The 20,692-nt window shown below is 39.4% G+C and overlaps 3 protein-coding genes and 1 long non-coding RNA gene across 6 annotated transcripts in view; 1 reads left to right on the plus strand and 3 right to left on the minus strand.

Annotated features, from left to right (window-relative positions):
- Positions 1-9,280, minus strand: part of mtd (mustard) — a 174,704-nt gene extending 165,424 nt beyond the window's left edge. The window contains exon 1 of one of the 2 annotated variants that reach the window (XM_043419979.1): positions 8,490-9,280. In XM_043419979.1, the coding sequence (XP_043275914.1) occupies positions 8,490-8,509 (20 nt within the window). In that variant the 5' untranslated portion in view covers positions 8,510-9,280. The remainder of the gene's footprint in view (positions 1-8,489) is intronic. The other variant, XM_043419981.1, reaches the window with a different exon arrangement.
- A 528-nt stretch (positions 9,281-9,808) lies between these two features.
- On the minus strand, positions 9,809-12,482 carry Mic26-27 (MICOS subunit 26/27). The gene is made up of 6 exons (XM_043419988.1): positions 12,292-12,482; positions 11,833-12,014; positions 11,582-11,721; positions 10,778-11,011; positions 10,157-10,320; positions 9,809-10,072 (listed from the first exon to the last, which is right to left on the minus strand). Exons 1-6 carry the CDS (start codon positions 12,304-12,306, stop codon positions 10,031-10,033), a joined length of 777 nt encoding a protein of 258 aa, XP_043275923.1. The 5' UTR covers positions 12,307-12,482; the 3' UTR covers positions 9,809-10,030.
- Positions 12,483-13,274: 792 nt separating this feature from the next.
- PpV (Protein phosphatase V) lies at positions 13,275-15,925 on the plus strand. Its single transcript, XM_043419987.1, has 7 exons — positions 13,275-13,434; positions 13,664-13,759; positions 13,938-14,145; positions 14,450-14,529; positions 14,619-14,724; positions 14,787-14,948; positions 15,157-15,925. The coding sequence occupies exons 1-7, from the start codon at positions 13,366-13,368 to the stop codon at positions 15,345-15,347; spliced, it is 912 nt and encodes a 303-aa protein (XP_043275922.1). The 5' UTR covers positions 13,275-13,365; the 3' UTR covers positions 15,348-15,925.
- Positions 15,926-18,147: 2,222 nt separating this feature from the next.
- Positions 18,148-20,390, minus strand: LOC122411276 (uncharacterized). 2 transcript variants are annotated; one of them, XR_006261132.1, is made up of 4 exons: positions 20,264-20,390; positions 19,988-20,168; positions 19,856-19,901; positions 18,148-19,763 (listed from the first exon to the last, which is right to left on the minus strand). It is a non-coding gene; the product is annotated as an uncharacterized lncRNA (long non-coding RNA). The 2 variants fall into 2 exon arrangements; XR_006261131.1 differs by having other exon boundaries at positions 19,988-20,380.
- Positions 20,391-20,692: the final 302 nt, after the last annotated feature.

Here is a 20,692-nt window from a genome sequence, read left to right on the forward strand (position 1 = left end):
AATCACTAGTAAAAAAATATATGCTTACGATATTTTACTAAAATTTCATAATTGCTCGTGATTTTGGAATTTTTATATTTGCTCTTTTGCGTACGCCCCTGCTAGAATGCATCTTCGTGCCGTATGCACATATATACGAGCATACAAATTAACGCTCAGAAGCGCGTCAATCGTGTCAAAACATTGTACACAGGCAACTGTGTTTGAGACGAGCGCGGCGTCCCGAAGTATATGGTGATGATCACGGCTCTCGTCTCACGCAACAGCGCTGCCACGTCGCGAACACCTTGAAATTAATTTTCCCACTCAAATTTTCATCCAATTTTTATTAAAATAATTTTGTTCTCGAAAACTAGACGGTAGATAATGTTTTTTTAGTTTTTAATTTTTCTTCGGAAGATACTCTAACGTTGTGTTTTCAAAGTAAAAATCGTAAGAACCGTTCTCGAGTTATTTCGTTTCACATTTTTCGTTTGACGATTACCACGTGTGTTCAGATATGGGGAAACCACAGAACTTAAACTCGCAATGTCTGAAAAACAAAACGGTAGAACTACTTTTTGTTTGTTTTTAACCGATTCGTTAGATTTTTCTGCGCGACATATATTTTATTCAAAATTTTCGTCAGAAATCGGGTTTTGATATTGAACAAGCTTAAGACGAGTTCGCTACGGACATCGATCCATTTGCCTGGGGCACCAAACATTTCACTGCTTTTTTCACTGAGAGCGGAGCTCCATGATCGTGAGCCTCCGCGGATGAAGGTTCGCGTGTGCACGAGCGTGCAAAAGGGCGCACCCGCAGCGGATCGATCTATCGGAGAAATTGGGCCTTCCGGGGGGAGCAAACGGATGGCGAAGAGAAGCCGTGCTGCTCTGCGATGCCGGGATATAAATAAAGAGGAAAAATCACGACGGAGGTGCGGGGGAGAAAAAAGGGCGCGGAGAAACGGACGCAAGGGTGAAGGAGCTCGAGAGTCCCAAGGGAAACGTGAAAATCGGGCGAGAAACGTTCGTGCCGGACACAAAAAGCTCGCCCCTTTGCCTCTCGCGCTCCTTTCACTACGCCGCAGTACCTGCGCGGCCCCCCCGCGTACGTCTATAAATATCGAGATGGAACGACACGAGGCCACGCCTAATGAGAACGTCGAGAGCGATTTTCTATCGGTTTTCCAGGACTATTCTCTCTGCACACATCGGCGAAGGTCGTCGCTGCTGGTGCGGCGACTGAAATTCGGCGACGAGGCCAACACACCGATATACAAACCAGGAGAGAAAAAAAAACACACACACACACGTGGACCCGATGGAAAAAAGGAAGAAGGAGAGCTCGGAGAGGGAAACGAGAGCAAGAAAATGAGACTCCCCTTTTGTCTCGCCTTTTTTTCGCTTGTTTGTTGTTTCGTCGAACACCAGTCCAAGGACACAGCGAAGACAAAAAAACATTGAAAACCCTTCGGCTCTCCGAGAGCGGGAAGAAAAAATATCGCCCGGATGTCGCGCGACTTTTCCTGACTCGATTACGCCGCGCGAGAGCATCCAAATTGAGGGATCCGAAGCAAAGAAGTCGCGTTGAAGATTAAACCAAGCCCCAGGAAAAATAGCAAACCTCTGCGTCAATCCCCATCGCACTTTCGGAAACATCCAGAGGAAATAAAACACTCTATTTTGTTCAATGGATCGTAGAAAAGGGAGATCGTAGAAATATATATTAAGGAAGCTGCTCAGTTACATAACTAGTCGTTTAAACCACCGTTTGACCCGAGTTCGTCTGTCAACCGCGCTTTTCGTTTTCACGTGCGTTTATGTGCGTTTAAAAACAGATCATATGCATTAGTTCTCAAGAAAAAGACTTTGCGTTTATACGAAAATATGTATCGAAATGAAAAAGTACTCCTCAATTTGCTTGTAAATTTGGAAAGGAGCGAGTGTCACGCCTCATTTTAATAACAACTCCTGTCACAAGTCGCCTTCGATAAATTTTAAGCCGGATAAACGATCGTAAATATTTCGTTTCTCCACTGTTCAAATTTTCTTCGATCCTATCCATCAATAACGGAGATACGGGGAAAAATGTACAGCGTGATTTCTCATAAGAGACGATGCTAACGTGGCTCGCGTCGAGGCAGAAAAGAAATTGCAGATATTTCGCGTTACGATCGACGGCGGAGCTCGAAGATTTGTACGAATGACTTTTACATCGTAATTTAACATTCCGTAAAGTTTCATATTTTTCTGCACATTAATACTATTTTTGGCTCAACTTCCTTGAGACGGACGAGCCCCTCGTGGCCTGCTGGCAAATGTTTAATATTTTCGTTTTTATCGCACCCCCCACCCACTCGTAAGTCGGATCATCAAAGCGGCAAGTGCGACATAAACTTCTCTTATGTTTTAGGCATTCGGTGGGCTGATGAAAAAGCACAACGAGCTTAGCAGCCCGACGAAATAGTTAATAAACCGAAAGCATTTCTTTCGGGTATATAAAAGAGAAAGAAAATAACAAGCTGAGCACGGTAAACGAAGCCTCGGGACAGTTCAACAGACCTCGCTCCCGGATCTGACTGTACATCTATGTACACGTCCCACCGACGACGGGGTTCATAGCCCATATCTCGAAAACGACACACACGCAATCGTCGAAGCTCGTTTCGAGTGTAAAAGCTTTCTGCTTTAAGCGACAAAGTCGAGGGAAAATGAGCTCCGATCCGGTCTCGTGTACGAACCGAATATAATAAGGGACGAGATGAAAGGCCAGGGAGAAAGGAAAAGAGATAAAGGGAGAAGGACGAGACGAGAGCAGCGGCGTGCATGGATATTAGGAAAAGCAGCCGCAAGTCTCGGGGAGCTTTCGCTGTGTCTGCGCGTGCCTTATCAACGAGAGCTGAAGCGTAAAAACCTTTCGCTCCTTTCCTCCTCCCCTTACTCTCTTGTACATCACAACACGTATCCTCCTCGCTTCTATTATGTATGCAAACAGAATAAGATTATATATTTGCGGCGGGAGGCGTGCTCCCCTGCTTCCTAACAACGACGAGAGCCTCGCCGGCACATCTTTTCCCCATTTGCCACGAAAATCCTCTTCCCGCGGTACAGCATCTCGGTGTTCGCTCATTTATAAATAAGCGTCGTAACGTTCACCTCACTTTTTCCTCTGGGTCCTCCCCCCTGTGCTCCTCCTCCGATTTTTTAATCTTTCCTGAATAATTCAACGTTCGAGGTCATTTGGCCGTCGCTGAGTCCATCGCAGCTTCGGGCCACTGGCGACACTCGCAGGCTCGAAATCGACGACGCGAATGAGAAGCCTCAGAAAATCGGTCATTTTCATCGATCGCTGAGGACTTTCAAGCCCGAGGCTCTTGGACGTCCGCGATTCCGGAGGAGCCGGAACTCGAGGCTGCTCCGACGCCTCCGCGGAGCCAATCTCCTGGGCTCGGGAGCGGAAATAAAGGGGGGAGAGTTGCACGTGACTGCACAGAAGTGAGACAATGTATTTGAGGACGAGAGGGAAAACAAAAAGCGCCCGCTGAAACGATATTGGAGCTGCGGAACGACGAAACCGGAGGAAGCAAACGGACGAGAAAGAAGGCGCGGCGGGGCGGAGGAAAATTATAACCGGAAGAAGTATCGCGACAGAGCTCGACATTTTTCTCGGCTACGGAAAACGAGGCGTCCGCAGATCTCTATTCCCAAGCGGGGCGAATCTTCCTCGCCAGATCGAGGGAGGCGCACGATCTCGCGTCCGAGCACACGGCTCGCAGCCCAACGTGCGCGGAATAACGGCCGCGAAGCCTCGAGTCGAGCAACTCAATTCGACGCACGTAAATCACGACCCTCCCACCGATGCGCGAACACACTCGACTCGAGAAACGGAGAGCCAAGAAAAATTGCTACGACGCTCGGGAGCCGCGACGCAATCGTGAGAAAGCAAATCTTTTGTGGGCTCTCTGAATACTTTGAAAATTATTGAAAAATAATATTTCCTCTCACTGCACTAAACGAATACGTTTTCTTCGCGTATCGATTCGCGAGATTGAGGCAAAACGAAATCCTTTCGATCGGCGTTGCACTGGCGACGATTTTTTTTCTCGATTTGCCAAATTCTCGTGCAGACTTGCCAAATTTCGGAGCAGAGACCCGAAGCGAGAATTGAAGGGGGCGAAAAGCTAAGTTTGACGCCGAAACGTTGAGCCACTGCTCAGCCAAATTGCATTCGTGTAAATACAGAAAATTTCCTTTTTTCGTAGCAGTTCGCAATGTGTGCTCGGCGGAGCTTTTGTCATCGCGAGATCTCAAACTTAATACCAACGATTCAAAAAAATTGAACGAAGAGCCAGATTTTCGGTTGTTGACGTAAAAAAAGTTCTGAAATGAAAGAATATTCGAAGAATCGTGATAAAATATAATCGAAAAATAAGCGAGTGGTGAATCGATGAACGAGTGGGAATATAAATGGAAAATGAAGCTAGCCAAATAGGCACGGGATAAAAGGCGAATGGAACGAGTTTTTATGTTCTCGCCATTGTATTTTCATAGTTTCGTTTCTGTTTGCATACGCCCGCGTCTCCATTTTCTCAAAAGCAAAATATTTTCGTATGAGATTAAATGTAAAAGTACGTGATATGCGACGGAATAAAGGACTTTTACGATACTGTAAAAAAACGTCCGGGAACCGAGGATACTTGATGTGCGCAGTAAAATATTTCGAACGTAAATTCAGAAATACCGGAGGCCGAATGAAATTCGACCGAGTCGTACATTTTTTAATCTTCGCAGAGATTTCCGAGTTTAAAAATTTGACGGTTTTAGTGAAAATTATAATTTTCACTCTGCTACACGAAATAATGTTTCGAAGCTTTTTATTCAACTCATATAATCACTAAAAATGTTGATTCTCCGCAGAACCCTCGCGCTTTCCGGAGTATCGCAACCGCTCACCTTCTTATTTTTCACGCGCGCAAACTTGACTTTGCTATTCTTTTTGAATAAACTCGATTACGGAGATTAATCTCGCCCGTTTTCAAACAATTTCTTCTCTCTTCGTCCTTTTTCCAGCGCGGCGAGTCGATTATCCAATGAGATTACTCGACGAAGCCACAGTGATCGTTCATTATTCGGAGATTAATCTCGAAATCGATATTCCTGACTTTCGATCCGTCTTCCTGCGTTTTCACTTTTTTTCTTTCTCTCGCTCTTCGCTCGATGCGCGGACGATCCTAATAAATTACATTTTCTCCCCGGCCCCACTTTGTTTTCACCTGAAAAGTATGTTGCTGTTCAATTTTTGGATAAAAATCGGTCGAGTCGTGGCTTCGAATCGAGGATTTCGTGGCCAAAATTGGTCGAAAAAATTCCCGAAATTTCCCGCCCTTTTTCCACGGACTTGGAAAGTCTCGTCGACTTTCGTTGCATCGACACATCGCGGGGCGAAGGGAGCGCAAATCGAGTCGGTGATTCGATTCGCGACGAAATTCGCGCCCGCTAATCGCTCGGCATTGCCAATCGTTGAAATTCGGCGCACGGGAACAACGTTGTCCGAGCAGAAAAAAGTTCAACGCAGTCGAAGAGCCGAAAAATTATGAAAAATTATATCGATTCGCCTCCGCGATGATTTCCAAAATTTAAACACATTTGTCACTTTTTATTTATAATTTATAATTTAAAAAAAAAGATTTGATTAAAAATGACAAAAATGATTTTTAAAATTTTGAAAATAGTTTATTTTCAATTGAAAAAAATCAAGAGAATTCGAACGCTTCCGAAAAAAGCTAAAATTCACCGGCCAACCGTCGAACTCTAACGGCCGATGAACATTTTCCGTGCTGGGGGCTGAGAGAAAGAAAAATGTTTGTCGGTCGAGCCGAAGGTGAATCGCTAGAAACTGCGATATGAAAAGGAAGGTCGAGCTCCGAGTAAAAGTAAATGGACCGAAAAGGCGATTGTTATTCACCTGAGCAACGCTCTCGTCGAGCACGGAAAGAAATATTTGATCAGCTGTTTTCCGAACGTCGCAAAAGTCCGTTTCCACGTCTGCTCCCCGTGCGAAAGCCTGATGCTCGCGATGAATGCGCGCGCGAGAGCGGTGTGTATCGTAGATGAAAAAGTAGCAAGTAGGTCACGTGGATAGTCCACAAGAGCATCCTGCTGTGCAGCGTTACCTGAGCACTCCGCGTCTCGAATAGAGAGAAATCGAGCCGACGTTGTTTACTTGTGATGGATAAAAATTCAAAGTAGCTGAAAAATTGGTTGGGCCGATGAATTTCGATGAGAAAACGTCACTTTAGGCAGCGCAGTTGTCGGTCGAAAGCGGCGAAAGAAAGCTGGAAAAAACGATTGAACGGAGGAGACGAGCGATAAAAAACAATCGCGAGTGATAAGCGATGGATCGTAAACAAATTCGATGAGCTCGCATACGAGTGTTTTCGTTCGCAACGTTTAGCTCTGAAAATACGGGCGATAAAAATAATTTTTATCTCGAAACGTGATGCTCTCATTTATTTTAAACTCAACATTTATTTTTATTCCCGACAAATACGAGCGATTCGTTGTTGTTGGGGTCGTTTAATCAAATTCGAAAAACTATTGGCCTCCGAAGTCGAATGCGGGTTTTTAAGAAGAAATCGTCTTGGAAAGCATGGGGAAGAATATATATTCGAAGTGAAATTTTCTTTTTCGACTATTTTTTGTTGAAACATCCAGCAATATTAATGAGAATAATTGAAAACATTAATTTCAATATTCGCCATCATTTTGGTGTCTCGAGAAGCGATTGTTTTTCACGAACTATACTCGCTCACTTGCGTCGTGGAAGAATCGTTCTAAATTTTCTTGGATAGGTTCGTTATCGATTTGTAACAGCTGGGTATTCTCCGATAGTCGTAATACTAGTCGAAAGTAACAGTCACCTGTCCGCTCTCGGGGCCCTCTGTGCGCAATTGGATCATCGATCCGTCCGAGAGAGAGAGAGAGAGAGAGGAAGCGAGACGGAGAGCGGAAAAGAGGGTTTTCGAGCACGGAGGAAGATTGCGGCGATTCACGGGGCCGACTTTTATGCTAAATATTGCCCAATAACCACTCGAGAGTCGGCGAAATGAAATAAACCAGGAGAAAAAGAGAAAATATATTTCAGTGAAAATGGAAAGTTCAATGTTTAATTCACGTTTTTATCATCCTCCTTTTATTTCAAGGTTGCAAAGAAATAATAAAAGCCGATGGCGATTTAATATGCGAAGATAAAAAATCGATAAACGTTCGAACGCTCAGTCCCACTAATAATTCTTTGCTTCGTCTTGAATAATAATCATGATAATAAAAGTTAGTCACTTCCGCGTAACGATATTCGGTTTACCAATTCTTCAAACTCCCATTATTTTCCAGGATACTACAAATTTCCCTGAAGTACCTAATAAACACAACTATTATGTAAACACACTGTTTCGAAGTTGCCCACCTCGACGATTTCACGCTCCGAGCAAGGTCAAAGAGGTTATGTTATTATTCAACGTTCGTTGAACAACAATAAACTTGAGGATTGCATGGATTCATCACTCATTTATTGTTAAATCATTTTTATCTGAAGTTCAGTTAAATTTGACATTAATTCGAGCGAATGATGCCTGCAATATCAATTCGCAGATATAATAGTCGGTGGTCATTACTGAAAAAATATGGAACCTGAAGATAATGTATGTACAATTATAAACACATACATCTTCGCTAAGAACCATTTTTACGATTGAATATTGAAGCATAGCTCAAATGTCATGTACCGTGTACAGATAACGCGGATACGTTGACGTAAAACATCGATACAGCATGTGTTATAGGAAATATAAACGAATACGTCACCCTCGCAACCGCAGTTTATTCATTGGAATAAGCGAAGAGTTGACTGGCAGGAAAATTCGGGTTTTTAATCAATCTTTGAGTTCGGTCGATAGATCGAATGACAAGCTTATTAAGAAAAGGGCGACAGTCAAATTGATACAAAATGTCAGGCTCGAATATTCGTTTCGAATAAACTGGGCGCATTTGTACAATATTTGTCATTCAATTGTTTTGTCACTTGATCGATCTGAAGCTTGCTGATTATTGCAGAAACTGAAAAACCTTCAATGGCTCTTTTTACGGGGGGTTAATTTATTTTTTTTCAAAATTCTATTGAGAATCAAATGAAAGAATGTTGCATTTTTTTATCGAAATTTAAAATGAATGAATATTTGCGGAAGTGACTCTCAAAAAAGGGTCAAAAATTTAATATCAGAGGGATTCGTTGAATTGAGCGCATGACATCGACTTTGACGTCGTATGAGAACTAAATTAAAAGTTAAAACGACGAAAAAAAATGTTCACCCCTGTGTTCACCGTGTGAAACAAGTTTTTGATTTTTTTCGCTTGTGTCATTCGATCTAATGAAATCCGAGAACCTCGAGGTATAAAAATGGAAAAAAGAGAGTCCGACTGGACGGAGAATTCAAATAGCTTACTCACATTTTACCGTGGTCAGCCATTCGTCCTTTTTTTCTCCACTTTCAAGCGTGTTTCGTTCTTTTTCTCCTGTGTCCCTGTCGCTCCTGTTTCTTTCAACTGGAATCTGGGATTTCGGCCCCTTCCCGTGCGACCCTCGAGTCGTCACTGCGATGGTTGGCGATTTTCACGATCGCTCATCACACGCACGCACGCACGCACCGGAGTAAAAATAAAAACAAATGAAAAATAAAACACGACACAAACTTATGGTTTGGAGCGAAAAGTAAGAAAGTCAAAATGAATACGATTTCGAGATGAAAACTTGTCAGATGAAAAGAATGCTTTCACTTAGGAGAAGGAAAATTGAGTAACCGGCTGGGAAAAAACATGGGCGCACAGAAACACAAATCGCACGCGAAAACGCGCTCTTCTTAACAGGGGATTGAAATAATGGCAAAGGGAAAAGGGGGAGGGGAGAGGAGAGTACAATAAAAAACCGCGTGCGCGCGCGTCAATAAATCTTATTTTTGCTTATTCTTCCAGTATTTTATCGCTCACGCTCGTCAATCTTACGTTCATATGCAGACACGATCGCAAACGCACGTTTAACCAACTCGAGCTGTTTATATTTCAGCGTAACTTCTACAACTCGTTCTAATGTCCGACTCCTTTCAATTTTATTTACTTATATTTGTACCACTATAACGGCGAAACGCTGCTCGACTCTTCCCGAAACGAGCCACCCAGAAAGCCTTTGACTTTTCTGGTCTGGTCGATTTGTAAAGTACGCACACACACACACAAACTAGTCAACACGAGGCTGTTGTACGTTGTACGGAGAAAAACACAAACACGTTCGAACGTGTAATGTACGTCTGTCATCGATTCTTCGGCATGGCACAACCGCCTTGTCGCAACGCCCGACTCGCACTGCCTCGTGCCGCCATCTAACGACCAAAACTTCGAACTTTTTGAATTATTCAATTTTCCAACGCATGACCGTTATTGTTCGTTAAACGTTACGCGAATTTTGAGTTTCGATTATTTCAAATCCAATCCTAATTATTTTTTTTGTGACTAAAATAAAAGTAGTAAGATTAGAACGCTCTGTTGAATCCACAAAATTACAGTCACATTGAAAAAAAGATTCGAATGCAGTAAATTTTTCAAGTTTTTAACTGAATGAACAAGAATGAGATTCTGTTTCTATGCTGCACGGATCTGCGGTGAGGTTCTATATAGAGTTGTATGTTCTAGAATCCATCGTTATAGCATTTTGAAATTCGATAAACGGCCATGGCGTGGCGGATATTTGATAGGGAAATAAAACACGACAAATGTAATCTGCCTGCAGTAAAATTTCGCACATACTTTATTTTCGTTCGTATTCACGCCTGGTCTGTAAATAGCTCTGATATTAATTACGTATTCATATAATACAACTTGATTGAGTAGCTACATTCGCAACGATCCAAACTTGCCGCATATTAATCTCTTTGCTTCCTGTACATTTTTTTTTGACTATCAATTTCGAGGAAATGTCGTATGGCTCATTTTTCAAATTAATCCGCTTTAGGTTTGGACTCGGTAGAAGGTTCTTTTTTCTGTAACCAAAAATCACTTTCATTTTTTGAATCATATTTTGAAAAAATTTCCATAAAACAGTGGGAATGATTGCGTTCTGGTACCTCGGTGTTGTCGGTCAGAGCATCAGTTGCTTTGCTGAGTAAAGAACCAACGGCGGAAGTAAAACTGCTAGCAAGTTCAGCGAAATCTGAGGTTGACTTCGGTAACTCCACTTTTGGCATTTCAGGCCATTTGATTTCCAGTTGATTAGCGTCACCGGGTTTCACTGCAAATATCCTGGTTTACACAAGAACATGGATGTCGAATTTTTTGGTATTCCGAATTCATAGATTGCCTAGGATGATGAAATTTAGGATTTTCAACGACAGGAAGGATTCTACTAATTTTCATGGATCTTCACGCAAGCTATTTTAATTTTCATCTTCATCTTCAGTAATTTCTTAATGAAGTCATGCGGGGCAGCAAATCGTTGACCTAAGATTTCGGATCTGAAGGAGTTTCCAATTCTTCTTTCACATTTTCTGGACAGAGGCACAGAGAAATTTTTTTTCTATAATCCTAACTGTGGACTATTATCTACTATTTTTAAGTAGAGAAAAATTTTTAGTAACGCAGGCATTCATTCAAACACGTGGTATTCGTTGGGTCATTATGATAAAGGGTTAAGGAGAAAAATTAACCGAGCTTTGGAAGGAAATGGAAAAATGGGTATTGCTCCTTACCGCCATAGACGAAATTGTAGCCGATATTGGCATAATGCTTGACTAGGCTGAAGCTCTCCTGAGCCTGTTTCGGATAACATACAGCAGCTACCGATAGAGCTCCAGTGCTAGTGTATATAAATCGCTTGAATTTTCCACCTCTCAAACTAAATATCAGACCTGCCAAACCACCAATGCCGACAGCTCCTAAACGAGGCATCATGTTACTTTCCTCTCGAAGATAGTCCAGCATCACTGTCATGCAGAACCAAAATTAGACCTTCACGAGTTAAATATCTCACGACACTGAGTAGAGAGAAAGTCTTTATTCTTATGTATGAACTTATTATGAATGACAAACTAAAGTTGTAACTATAGTGGATGGAAAGTAAACTGAACTTTTAGTTTTTTTTATAAAGCTCAAGTTTTTCTACATTTTTAAAAATTGTATCTGAATTTTTATCTTTAATTTTTTATTAAGAGGTTTGATGACTGGTTCTGTTATGATAATTACTTAATTAGTGTTGGACCATTCAATATTCTTTTCAATTGATTTGCCAGAGTAGCAATAACAATATCTTGAAAATTACTTGACCTTAATCACTGTTTATTTTTACCCTAAACTCGACTGAATAATTTCTTGAAGAGATCATTTTTAATTGAACTGGATAATTTCAGCAATACCGTAAAGCCCAATAATAAAATAGGTTCAAATTTTAATCATGCATTTTGTATTTTACAATGGAACAAGCACTTTCTCCAAATGTATCCAAGAAAAAATGTACATTCGTTCTTTTTTCAACAAGGACAATCGAATTTTCTTACATAAACTGTGTTCGTATCCGGTGCTAATTTTGTTATTGAAACCTTCCGTAACCGCTGAGTATTCAGAAAACAATCCTTGAACACCTTTGCGGATGGTGCCAAAGCCATTTTCAATGAAAGGTGCTGAAACTTGGTTTTCACTGAAACAACAAAAATAACCAAATGTAAAAAATCATTGTTAATACAAAAAAATATTTAATATATTTAAGCATTTCAGGAAATTCATAAAATTTAAACTACTTGCGCTTTACCACGGCTTCGCCTTCACACATGATTCCTCAGCTACATAAATTGGTAACTCAGAAGGCCGAATGAGGACTGGTTCTTGGGTTTCATTAGTGACATTCGACGGGAAATTTTTGTCAGGCGATGCAGGTTTGAGCACCGGTACAGCGGCACAGAGTCCACAGGGCATCAGGAATTTCTTAAAAAGCTTTATCCATGAAATTTTTAATATTTTGGATTATAAATCCCCGTTACGTCATAAAATATTGTGTCAAAATTGTCAAAATGGGAACGTAATTTCATTTCCGAATATTCAGTGTAAATGAACTATCTGAGATTATCATATAAATTATTCGAGACAATTCATCCAAGAATTACTAAATCTTTGAATACAATAAAATTATTCCCTCAAGATAAGTGAAATATGAAAAAAAAAAATGTTTCTAAACAAACCGAGTTGAATTGAAAAGAAACATAACCAATACCTTCACTCCCTGCATTTTCGCTCGTCTTTTAAAAAGACCAAGGTTTCAAACGGATAATTCCAAACAATGCAGGAATAAGGAATGAATGATATTTATTTCATGCAATTATACTATTGTCGTCCGGTTCGTTATAAAATACTGAAACATAATAGCAGAAGTTGTTCGTCGGCGAGAAAAAAATTCGAGAGTGACGTCACGAGTGAAGGGCTCGGAACGACCGGACCGTTGGGACGCGGACTTCCGTTTTGTGCGTGATTTCAAACAATCATTATTTTTCATTCAAATTGATAATGCGGAGAAATGAATAAGTAAACAAAAATACATGAATGGTTGTCTGATACTTACGGACGTTTATTTCACATCAATTTCAAACTTCACACATTAAAAATGAGCTTTGCTGATTGAGCACTTCCAAAATGCAAACGCGTACACATACAGACATGTAAATAAACATCTAAAAACTCTCAACTACGTTTGCATGGTTAACATATGGGCGCTTTTTTATTTTATTGTTTTTCCTATCGTAATACGGTTTTTCCATGGCCATGCTGTCAAACAAACACTATTTTTTTATGCACATACCTTGAGTCCTGTTCTGCCGAATTCGACAACAACTCCAGGCTGATACTCGTCGCACTCGTCGACGGGTTCTCTGCAAGTTATATCCTTGCCGAGCAAATTGCCTACAGTTAAATCAAGAATTTTGTGTACTATGTCGTTCATTATAATTCCAAAAATAATGCGCGAAGTATAGATAAACTATCCATCAATTAAAAACTGCTATGCTATAAAAAATGCGTGAAATCAAAATGATTTAGACGACTCAATTAAAATGCTGTCACACATGCGAAACAAAAAATGAAGAATGATAAAAAACAATTGAAACTAACCCGGCGCGTTTGTTTTGCCAGTTCACCACATTCCGCGTTTATTCCATTAAATAATATCATCATATTCTTTTTTTAATTTATTTTTTAAGCGTATGTCGACGAAAGGAATATACGGAATAGAAAACCAATGTGCTCTCGTGCCCGAGGGCGCAACTGGTGATTTCTGTATAGTTGCTAATCCAAAATGTCAGACATCGACAAATGGATAGATATTGCAAAAGAGTGCAAATATTTACCAGAAAATGATCTCAAGGTAACGAAAATTGTGTATAACGGAAACATTGTTGTTCGCTGAAAAAGTATTCATCGAGATTTGCTTGTCTCGACGAGTTAAAATGTTGTACAATAGGTTTTTTATATCGTCTTGTGGTTGCTTATAGGTTACGCGTTTTCTTTTTTCCTTCCTGTAGATCTCAAGCTCCGTGTAACTCGAGATCATAAAGTATGTTTTTTTCTCTCTATGTTTCTTTTATGCTCATTAGAAATTGTGTGACATGGTGTGCGATTTGTTGCTGGAGGAGTCCAACATACAGCCGGTTTCGAGTCCGGTAACCGTTTGTGGAGATATTCATGGTCAGGTAAGAATAAAATTGTCGAATAACCTCCAAAATGCATTATATCATTATCAAAACTGCTTCATGACTCTACTTTTGTTATCAGCTCATTTCCGCCCATTTCCGAGAGTCTCTTTATCGATACATCGCATTAATGAGCGCTTGTGTCTTCGATAACAAGTCATTCCTTCTCTCTTTTCAGTTCTATGACCTGGAAGAATTATTTCGCAATGGTGGTCCCATTCCGGATACCAATTACATATTTATGGGCGATTTCGTTGATCGAGGATATTATAGCTTAGAAACATTTACTCGGCTTTTGACCCTCAAAGCTAAATGGTCCGACAGGATAACGCTTTTGCGTGGCAATCATGAGTCAAGACAAATTACTCAAGTCTACGGTTTCTATGGTATGCTTACATGGAAGGGAATATATTTATTTATTTTTTAAATTGTAAAAAATTTTCTCAACTCAACAATTGCTCATTCAACTACAAATCAATTCAAATTGTTAAAAAATAATGAAACATGCGCAAATAGGTATATTTCAGTAAATTATTATTAAGCTCCTAAAAAGCTGATTTGTTGTTGTTACGACTAATTCGAGTACCTCAAAAAAACAAGAAAAACTATATTTATTGCAAAACAGTGAATCGATTGTCAAGGTGATAGATTTGAAAAAAATCATTTCTCAACAAATTTTTTCTTCCTTAGATGAGTGTGAAATGAAGTACGGAAATGCAAACGCATGGAAATATTGCTGCAGGGTGTTTGATTTACTTACAGTAGCTGCCGTACGTACTAATTATAATCCCCAAAGCTGCACCAATGATTACACTACTCGTAATTCTTCAACGATCAATTAATTAAGTGATAATTTCAGTTAATCGACGAACAAGTACTTTGTGTGCACGGTGGTTTGTCGCCAGCCATTAGAACACTAGATCAAATTAGGACGATCGATAGAAATCAAGAAATTCCTCACAAAGGTGCGAACGAATCGACGAACCCAAATCGAAGTACCTTTTCGTTTATTCCTTCTTTCCTGCAGGTGCGTTTTGCGATTTGCTGTGGTCTGATCCAGAGGATGTTGAAACATGGACCGTGAGTCCTCGTGGTGCTGGCTGGTTATTTGGCAGCAAAGTCACCCACAAATTCATGGAAATAAACGACCTCAAACTCATATGCAGAGCTCATCAATTAGTTCATGAAGGTGCAGTAGCGATATCGTCTTCCATTTGTTTTATCAATTCAAATACCGAAGGAAATATGCTGGGAAAATGCTCAAATTTATTTTCATCATGAAACGACAATATTTTTTTTCTTCTCCATTGATTCATACCTTTTCAAGCTTTAACCCCTTCACCTTGAGTGTTCTTTTGATACATAAAAATTGGAGCTTTCTGCTTTCGTTGTTGCAGGATACAAATACATGTTCGACAATAAGCTCGTAACAGTGTGGTCAGCGCCGAATTATTGTTATCGATGTGGCAACATCGCGAGCATATTGGAGTTCAAATCAGTCGACGAGAGAAACACGGTGTTGTTCAAAGCGGTGCCCGATAACGAGCGGGTGATTCCCTCGTTGACCGTAACACCATATTTCTTGTGATCTAACATAGCGCTCCATCTGTTTCGATGCAGAGGAGGGGCGTCTGGGTCTAGGCTTTACGGATGTACATGACTGCTGTTCCTTGATCGGTTTTAATCTCGCTGATACAATGACGGCGCAAAAATAACAAATTCCCTAAGAAAGATAGAAAGAGAAGAGAGGAAGAAAGATATCAAGTGGGTAAAAACACCAGAAAGATACCGAAAAACCCGCAGGCGAGAGCGAGACAGAAGATAGAGAAAAGAGAGAACGCAATTTTTCGCGTACAGGGAATTCGATTAGATTGAGCATTGGATGGAAAGATTTTTCTTGCTCTCTTCCAACGAGAGATCGAAATTTTGAAGGAATTTTTCAATTGTTTTTTTTTTTTTACTATTTTTTTGCCTGTTCATGGCAAGTGACAACGCGTCATCGATACGCGATGAGTCAGCTCAATCTTTCCATTAAATGAAATCGTAAAACAATCGTTGACTACGTATTGGTTATTTTATTTTTCTTTAAGAATTTTAACGAACTATTATTATGAGCATACGAAGGCTGATATTTTTTTGTATTTAAGGAAAAAAAAAAAAAAAATGGAAAAATTCAACCGAAAACTAAATGCGCAAGTAATCTGTAGCAGCACCTGTCATCGCATCAGCCTGAAAAATTACCGTTTCGAGAATTCTTCGCACGTGACGCTGAGGAAAGAATTTATACGAAAAATGAAACTCAAGTGGCAGGAACAGAATATTGAGGAAATAAGGGTGCGAAATGTTGTAGTTTAGATTGTGTAATTACTGTCTACTTGTGTACATTCTTTAGAGCATTCTCGCACGTCGAGCGAGTGGAAAACGGGACGGGATTTTTCTTCATTCCCTCTCCAATTGTGTCAAGTTTTCGAGATACTTGAAGAGGGAATTGTTTCATTTATAGTTTACTGAACGCATACAAAGAGTCGTCGATCGGAGAGACACAAAGGCGAAAAAACGATAGAAATATTATTCAAACATTCCTGCGCGAGGGTGGGACGTGAGAGAAAATCACTGAAACCGATGATTAACGGAGAAAAAAAAGAAAACGGATCAACCCGTGGTACTTTTATGTTTTTTTTTTTTTTTTTTTTTCGATCGTGAAGAAGGATCGTCGGGTGTGGAATTCAGGTTCACTCGCTTCGGCGTGAGTGTGTACGGTAATATGTGTTATATTCTTACGGTCTTCCTTCGAACGAACAGACAAAACTAAAATCCCTTAGTTTACAAAAAAAAATACGAAAAATCTATACATTTACGTTCACCGGGGAAACCTCGCATGAAAAAGACACACACACACACACTGCTTTAATTCCTAATGTAAAGTATAAATTGAAATCAATTCGTCTTTCAAGAAAAGATTTAAAAACGTCAAACTCATTGGTACTGGGCGAAACGTCCATTTCCCAAAGATCGGTTCCATTCTCTCTGGAGCAACCGTGTCGGTGCTCCATTTTTGTTTTGTTTTTTTTTTGGTTATACACAAATCACGCGAACTCTCGCATTTTATTTTATTTTCTATTACTCGCTGTGCGAATATTTACTCCTATTAAGAATAAACGCGTCGAGGTTTAGCTCGTTATTTCGAGAAAAAAAAGAACACTTTATAAAATTACTACTCCAATTCCATTACGGTAGACGACATTCGACATGTCGTTTTTTGTAAAATCATTAAGATTGGATTATCGGGCTGAACACGGTTATTTCCAAATTTAAATCGTAAAATTCCGTTTTCGTTACAGATGTTAAGTTATTGGAAAAATGAATGAGTCAATTTCGTTGAAAGTTTTGAAAAAACAAATTATGTAAGTGGCAACTGCCACATTTTCAATGCTCCATGCATTTCGTAGCGATAAGGAATTTTTTCCTCTTCCATGGAAGAATATGAGATAACACTCAACACAAATGTCACTATTTTCCACTTTGATACTCATTTCGAAGAGCTGTTACGATATAAAATGAAACGTGAAATTTTACTGAGATCCAGAAACACTGATACACTGTGCAATAGAGAAATAACCTCAAAAACTTCAACAATGATAATGAATTCACGAGCAATTAATAATAAGAAAAAAGAAATGGATAAAGAATTAAAAACTATAATGAATTGTTCTTACTGAAGCGTCACGTTTACACGAACATGATGAATAATTGACAGAAATACATTATTTTTTTTTTGCGAAATAACGAGAGCTACTCGACCCTGTTGATATTTTATAAGTATAGATTGATACAGAGGGATGTTTCTGCCACGAAAACACTACAAACAACAAGAGACGAAGAGAAAAGTAAAAACAAAAAACCAGGTTAAACCAACAAGTAGAATCGTGTGACTTTATTGAGTGACACAGACAGCATGCCAAATTCGTTGCCCTGTTGCATAATAAAACAAGTTAAGTTTGTTGAAATCTTTCGGGATTTCATGAACACGAAAGGGAACACCGACAATTTATACGAACAAAAAGAGTTGATGGAGTGAAAAAAAAAACGAAAGAAGAAAAAAAAATATGAAAAAAAGAAAAAAGAAAAATAAGAAACACAATGAAACCAAAAACTCTTAGCAAATGTGCCTCTAAATTGATAAGCATTCGTGTAGGAGTTGTATTGATAGGTTGAGATTGTAGGTTTGAATATAGTGATGAGAATAATAAAAGTAAAAATGCAGAATCGCTAACGTACATAAAGATCGTACGAACCTGAATTTCGAACATCGTCGATTTGCCACATAATCAGGGTGTTTTTATCAAGGGAGTTATAATATACGATGATAAAAAAAAAAACATTTTCGCTGTCGTGTGTATTTAGCGTTTATTCAAATGCTTACGCAAATGTCAACAACAGGCTTGAATTCTCGGGACAATATTCGTAGAAAAATGTTACAAAATACGAAAAGAATAAAGGAACGAAACGGATTTGCCGAAAAAAAAAAAAAAAAACAGAAAATATCTAAACAAAAGTAATAAATAATCAGTGAACGGACGAACGTAGCAAGAAATTGATAAACAACCATCGGGCAGTGCCTTTAGAAGCCTAAAACACTGTGACGGTCTACCGAACATTTTAGCATCAATATTACGATGATGGACAAATTAATAGTGAAGAAAAACACAACAAAATAAACAAACAATAAGTACAGACGAATGAACGTTCGAGCATTGACAGATGTCGTGAGAATACGAATTTTACGTGCACTATCGACGGATAGTTTCATGAGCTTAACGAGGATACGATCTCACCCGACGTTCCTCATTTTCCTTGTACACATTTTCAAAAAAAAACACACACAAATTGTAATCATTATTTCCGTGCAATTGATCGCGACTTTAGTTTTCTAATAATTTTAATATTTCGTAAATGATCGCTTTTTTCGAATGAACACGGACGGATACACGTTCGATACGATATTTTCGGTGGTCTTCGAACTGCTTCTGTCTATCGTCGTTGACATATCCGTACTGGTATAGCGCAGCTTATATTTACAAAGAACGTGCTTCGACGAACGTGGAAACAATTCATGGAAATACTGCAAGCAACGATACTTCCCAGTATTTGTATCGATGGCAAAGAAAAAGTTCAAAATGTCAACAAATAGTCACGAAATTTCGTGCCTTTGGCACCCGAATGATCACGTGGAAACAACATTTCAATGCTCCTTTTACAAAGTTTTTTAAGAATACCAATTAAACGAATTTTTTGGTCTGATAAAAAAAAATTGACGCAACGTTGAGTTGCAGCGGAATCAAAGTTCTTGCTGAAAACCGAATTTTCCGTGAATTGCTAATTACCAGAGTTTTTATTGTGAGTGATCATTCGAAAATTGGCGGATTCCAAAATTAGCACGTTACTAGAGAAACGGTTTGTGCTCACAAAATAAAATAAATAGTAGGGACGAAAGCATGCAGCGAGTGAAAAAATATGGCGAAATTTGTTCAACAACCTTCGATAAAGAAATAATGAGGAATGTAATTGGAAGAAAAACTGAAGGAAACTGAAAACAGAGGAACGGATTGAAACGGAGGTGGTGCATGGTGAATGCTTCCGTGACCTCGGGTACATCTAGGAACCTTTAAAAGTATTAACCTCTGTGTCTGCCGGAGGTGTTCGCAGTTTCCGCCTCCGAATGCCTCTCACTGTGATCGCTTTAATCATTATCGCGGTTTGAATAACGCTGGCAAGCTCCTGAGTACGAACAACGATCACTTTCCACGTAAGCTCTCTCCCGCCTTCCTTTTCTCCTTAAACTGTGGCTATCTCTTGCTCTCGCTAACTTTCCAAATAAAATTGCCCGCTGGGCGTTTTTGTACCTCGATAATCGTCCAGGGGCTTGCTCAAAAATCAACAAAACCGTGCAGTAACGTATTTGAAGATTTCACAGGTAGAAATCATTGTAACGATCATCATGTACCTTGAAAGTATAGAACTTTGTTATGTTAACGTAAATGAAACGTCTGTAATAAAAACACGTGAAAACACACATACGCAGAGAACAAACCTTACCGTATCTTTTGTAGAGGTCACTTATGGGCACCGTTTTCAAGAAAAACTATTAAAAATCGTATTTTTATGAAGTTTTTATTTTCATTTTTATGGTCACTGTATTATAAACGGCCAATATTTCAAGCAGCAAACCTTCAAAGCACTCCGACCCTTCGCGATATTATGACCCATTGAAATTCTCCTTATGCAAATTTCAAGTTATTCACCATAAAAATGGTGCCCATATTGCGCTACGTACCCCTCTCCAAGACCTCAACGACATTTCCCCCATTTTCGTTTTATCCGTGCAACCGAATTTCAAGCTCAATTTTTTCTGACAAACAAAAGATGTTGGAGGCAAAAATGTTTTATTCGATCTTTAAAAAAAAATCGTTTACTTTCATCATCCGATTTCCGTTGTTCACTTACACAACGAGAAGAGAATCAGAAAAATAAATTTACTTCAAAAGAATTATAATTCAGCAAAAAAATATTATTTTTTCGTACTCAACGTTCGAATATCGAATACGAAACTGGCCCAATCCGTCAACGGTCGGTCGCGCTACTACTAGCACCACTCCAAACGTCGGTGGTTCGATGAACAATTTTCCCCCACTTACAGCTTCGGGCGCTCGAGCCGATGCGCAAAAACCCGGAAGTTTTGTCATTTTCAATTTTTCAAAGCCATCACGTAGTGGAAATCAACCCCGTGAAAAATGAACACCACAAAAACGAACAAAATTTAAACAAAACTTGTAACCTTCCTAATGAAAAAAAATTATTCGACGATAAGAAGAAAAATTCTCAAGTTTCCACGTCATTTGAAATTTTCGATCCATTCATCGTTTCAGCGGAAGA

The sequence above is a fragment of the Venturia canescens genome, chromosome 5 (genome assembly GCF_019457755.1).
Source record: "Venturia canescens isolate UGA chromosome 5, ASM1945775v1, whole genome shotgun sequence".
In the NCBI taxonomy this organism is placed as follows: Eukaryota; Metazoa; Arthropoda; class Insecta; order Hymenoptera; family Ichneumonidae; genus Venturia; species Venturia canescens.

What these genes read in the sequence shown, in the direction of transcription:
- Mic26-27 (XM_043419988.1), bottom strand. An exon ending in TGTGTGAAGGCGAAGCCGTG is followed by an intron (nt 11,722 to 11,832) that starts GTAAAGCGCAAG and finishes TTGTTGTTTCAG; the next exon opens with TGAAAACCAAGTTTCAGCAC. An exon ending in CGGATACGAACACAGTTTAT is followed by an intron (nt 11,012 to 11,581) that starts GTAAGAAAATTC and finishes TCTGCATGACAG; the next exon opens with TGATGCTGGACTATCTTCGA.
- PpV (XM_043419987.1), top strand. Translation starts at nt 13,366, where the DNA reads ATGTCAGACATCGACAAATGGATAGATATTGCAAAAGAGTGCAAATAT. An exon ending in TACCAGAAAATGATCTCAAG is followed by an intron (nt 13,435 to 13,663) that starts GTAACGAAAATT and finishes TATGCTCATTAG; the next exon opens with AAATTGTGTGACATGGTGTG. An exon ending in TCATCAATTAGTTCATGAAG is followed by an intron (nt 14,949 to 15,156) that starts GTGCAGTAGCGA and finishes TCGTTGTTGCAG; the next exon opens with GATACAAATACATGTTCGAC.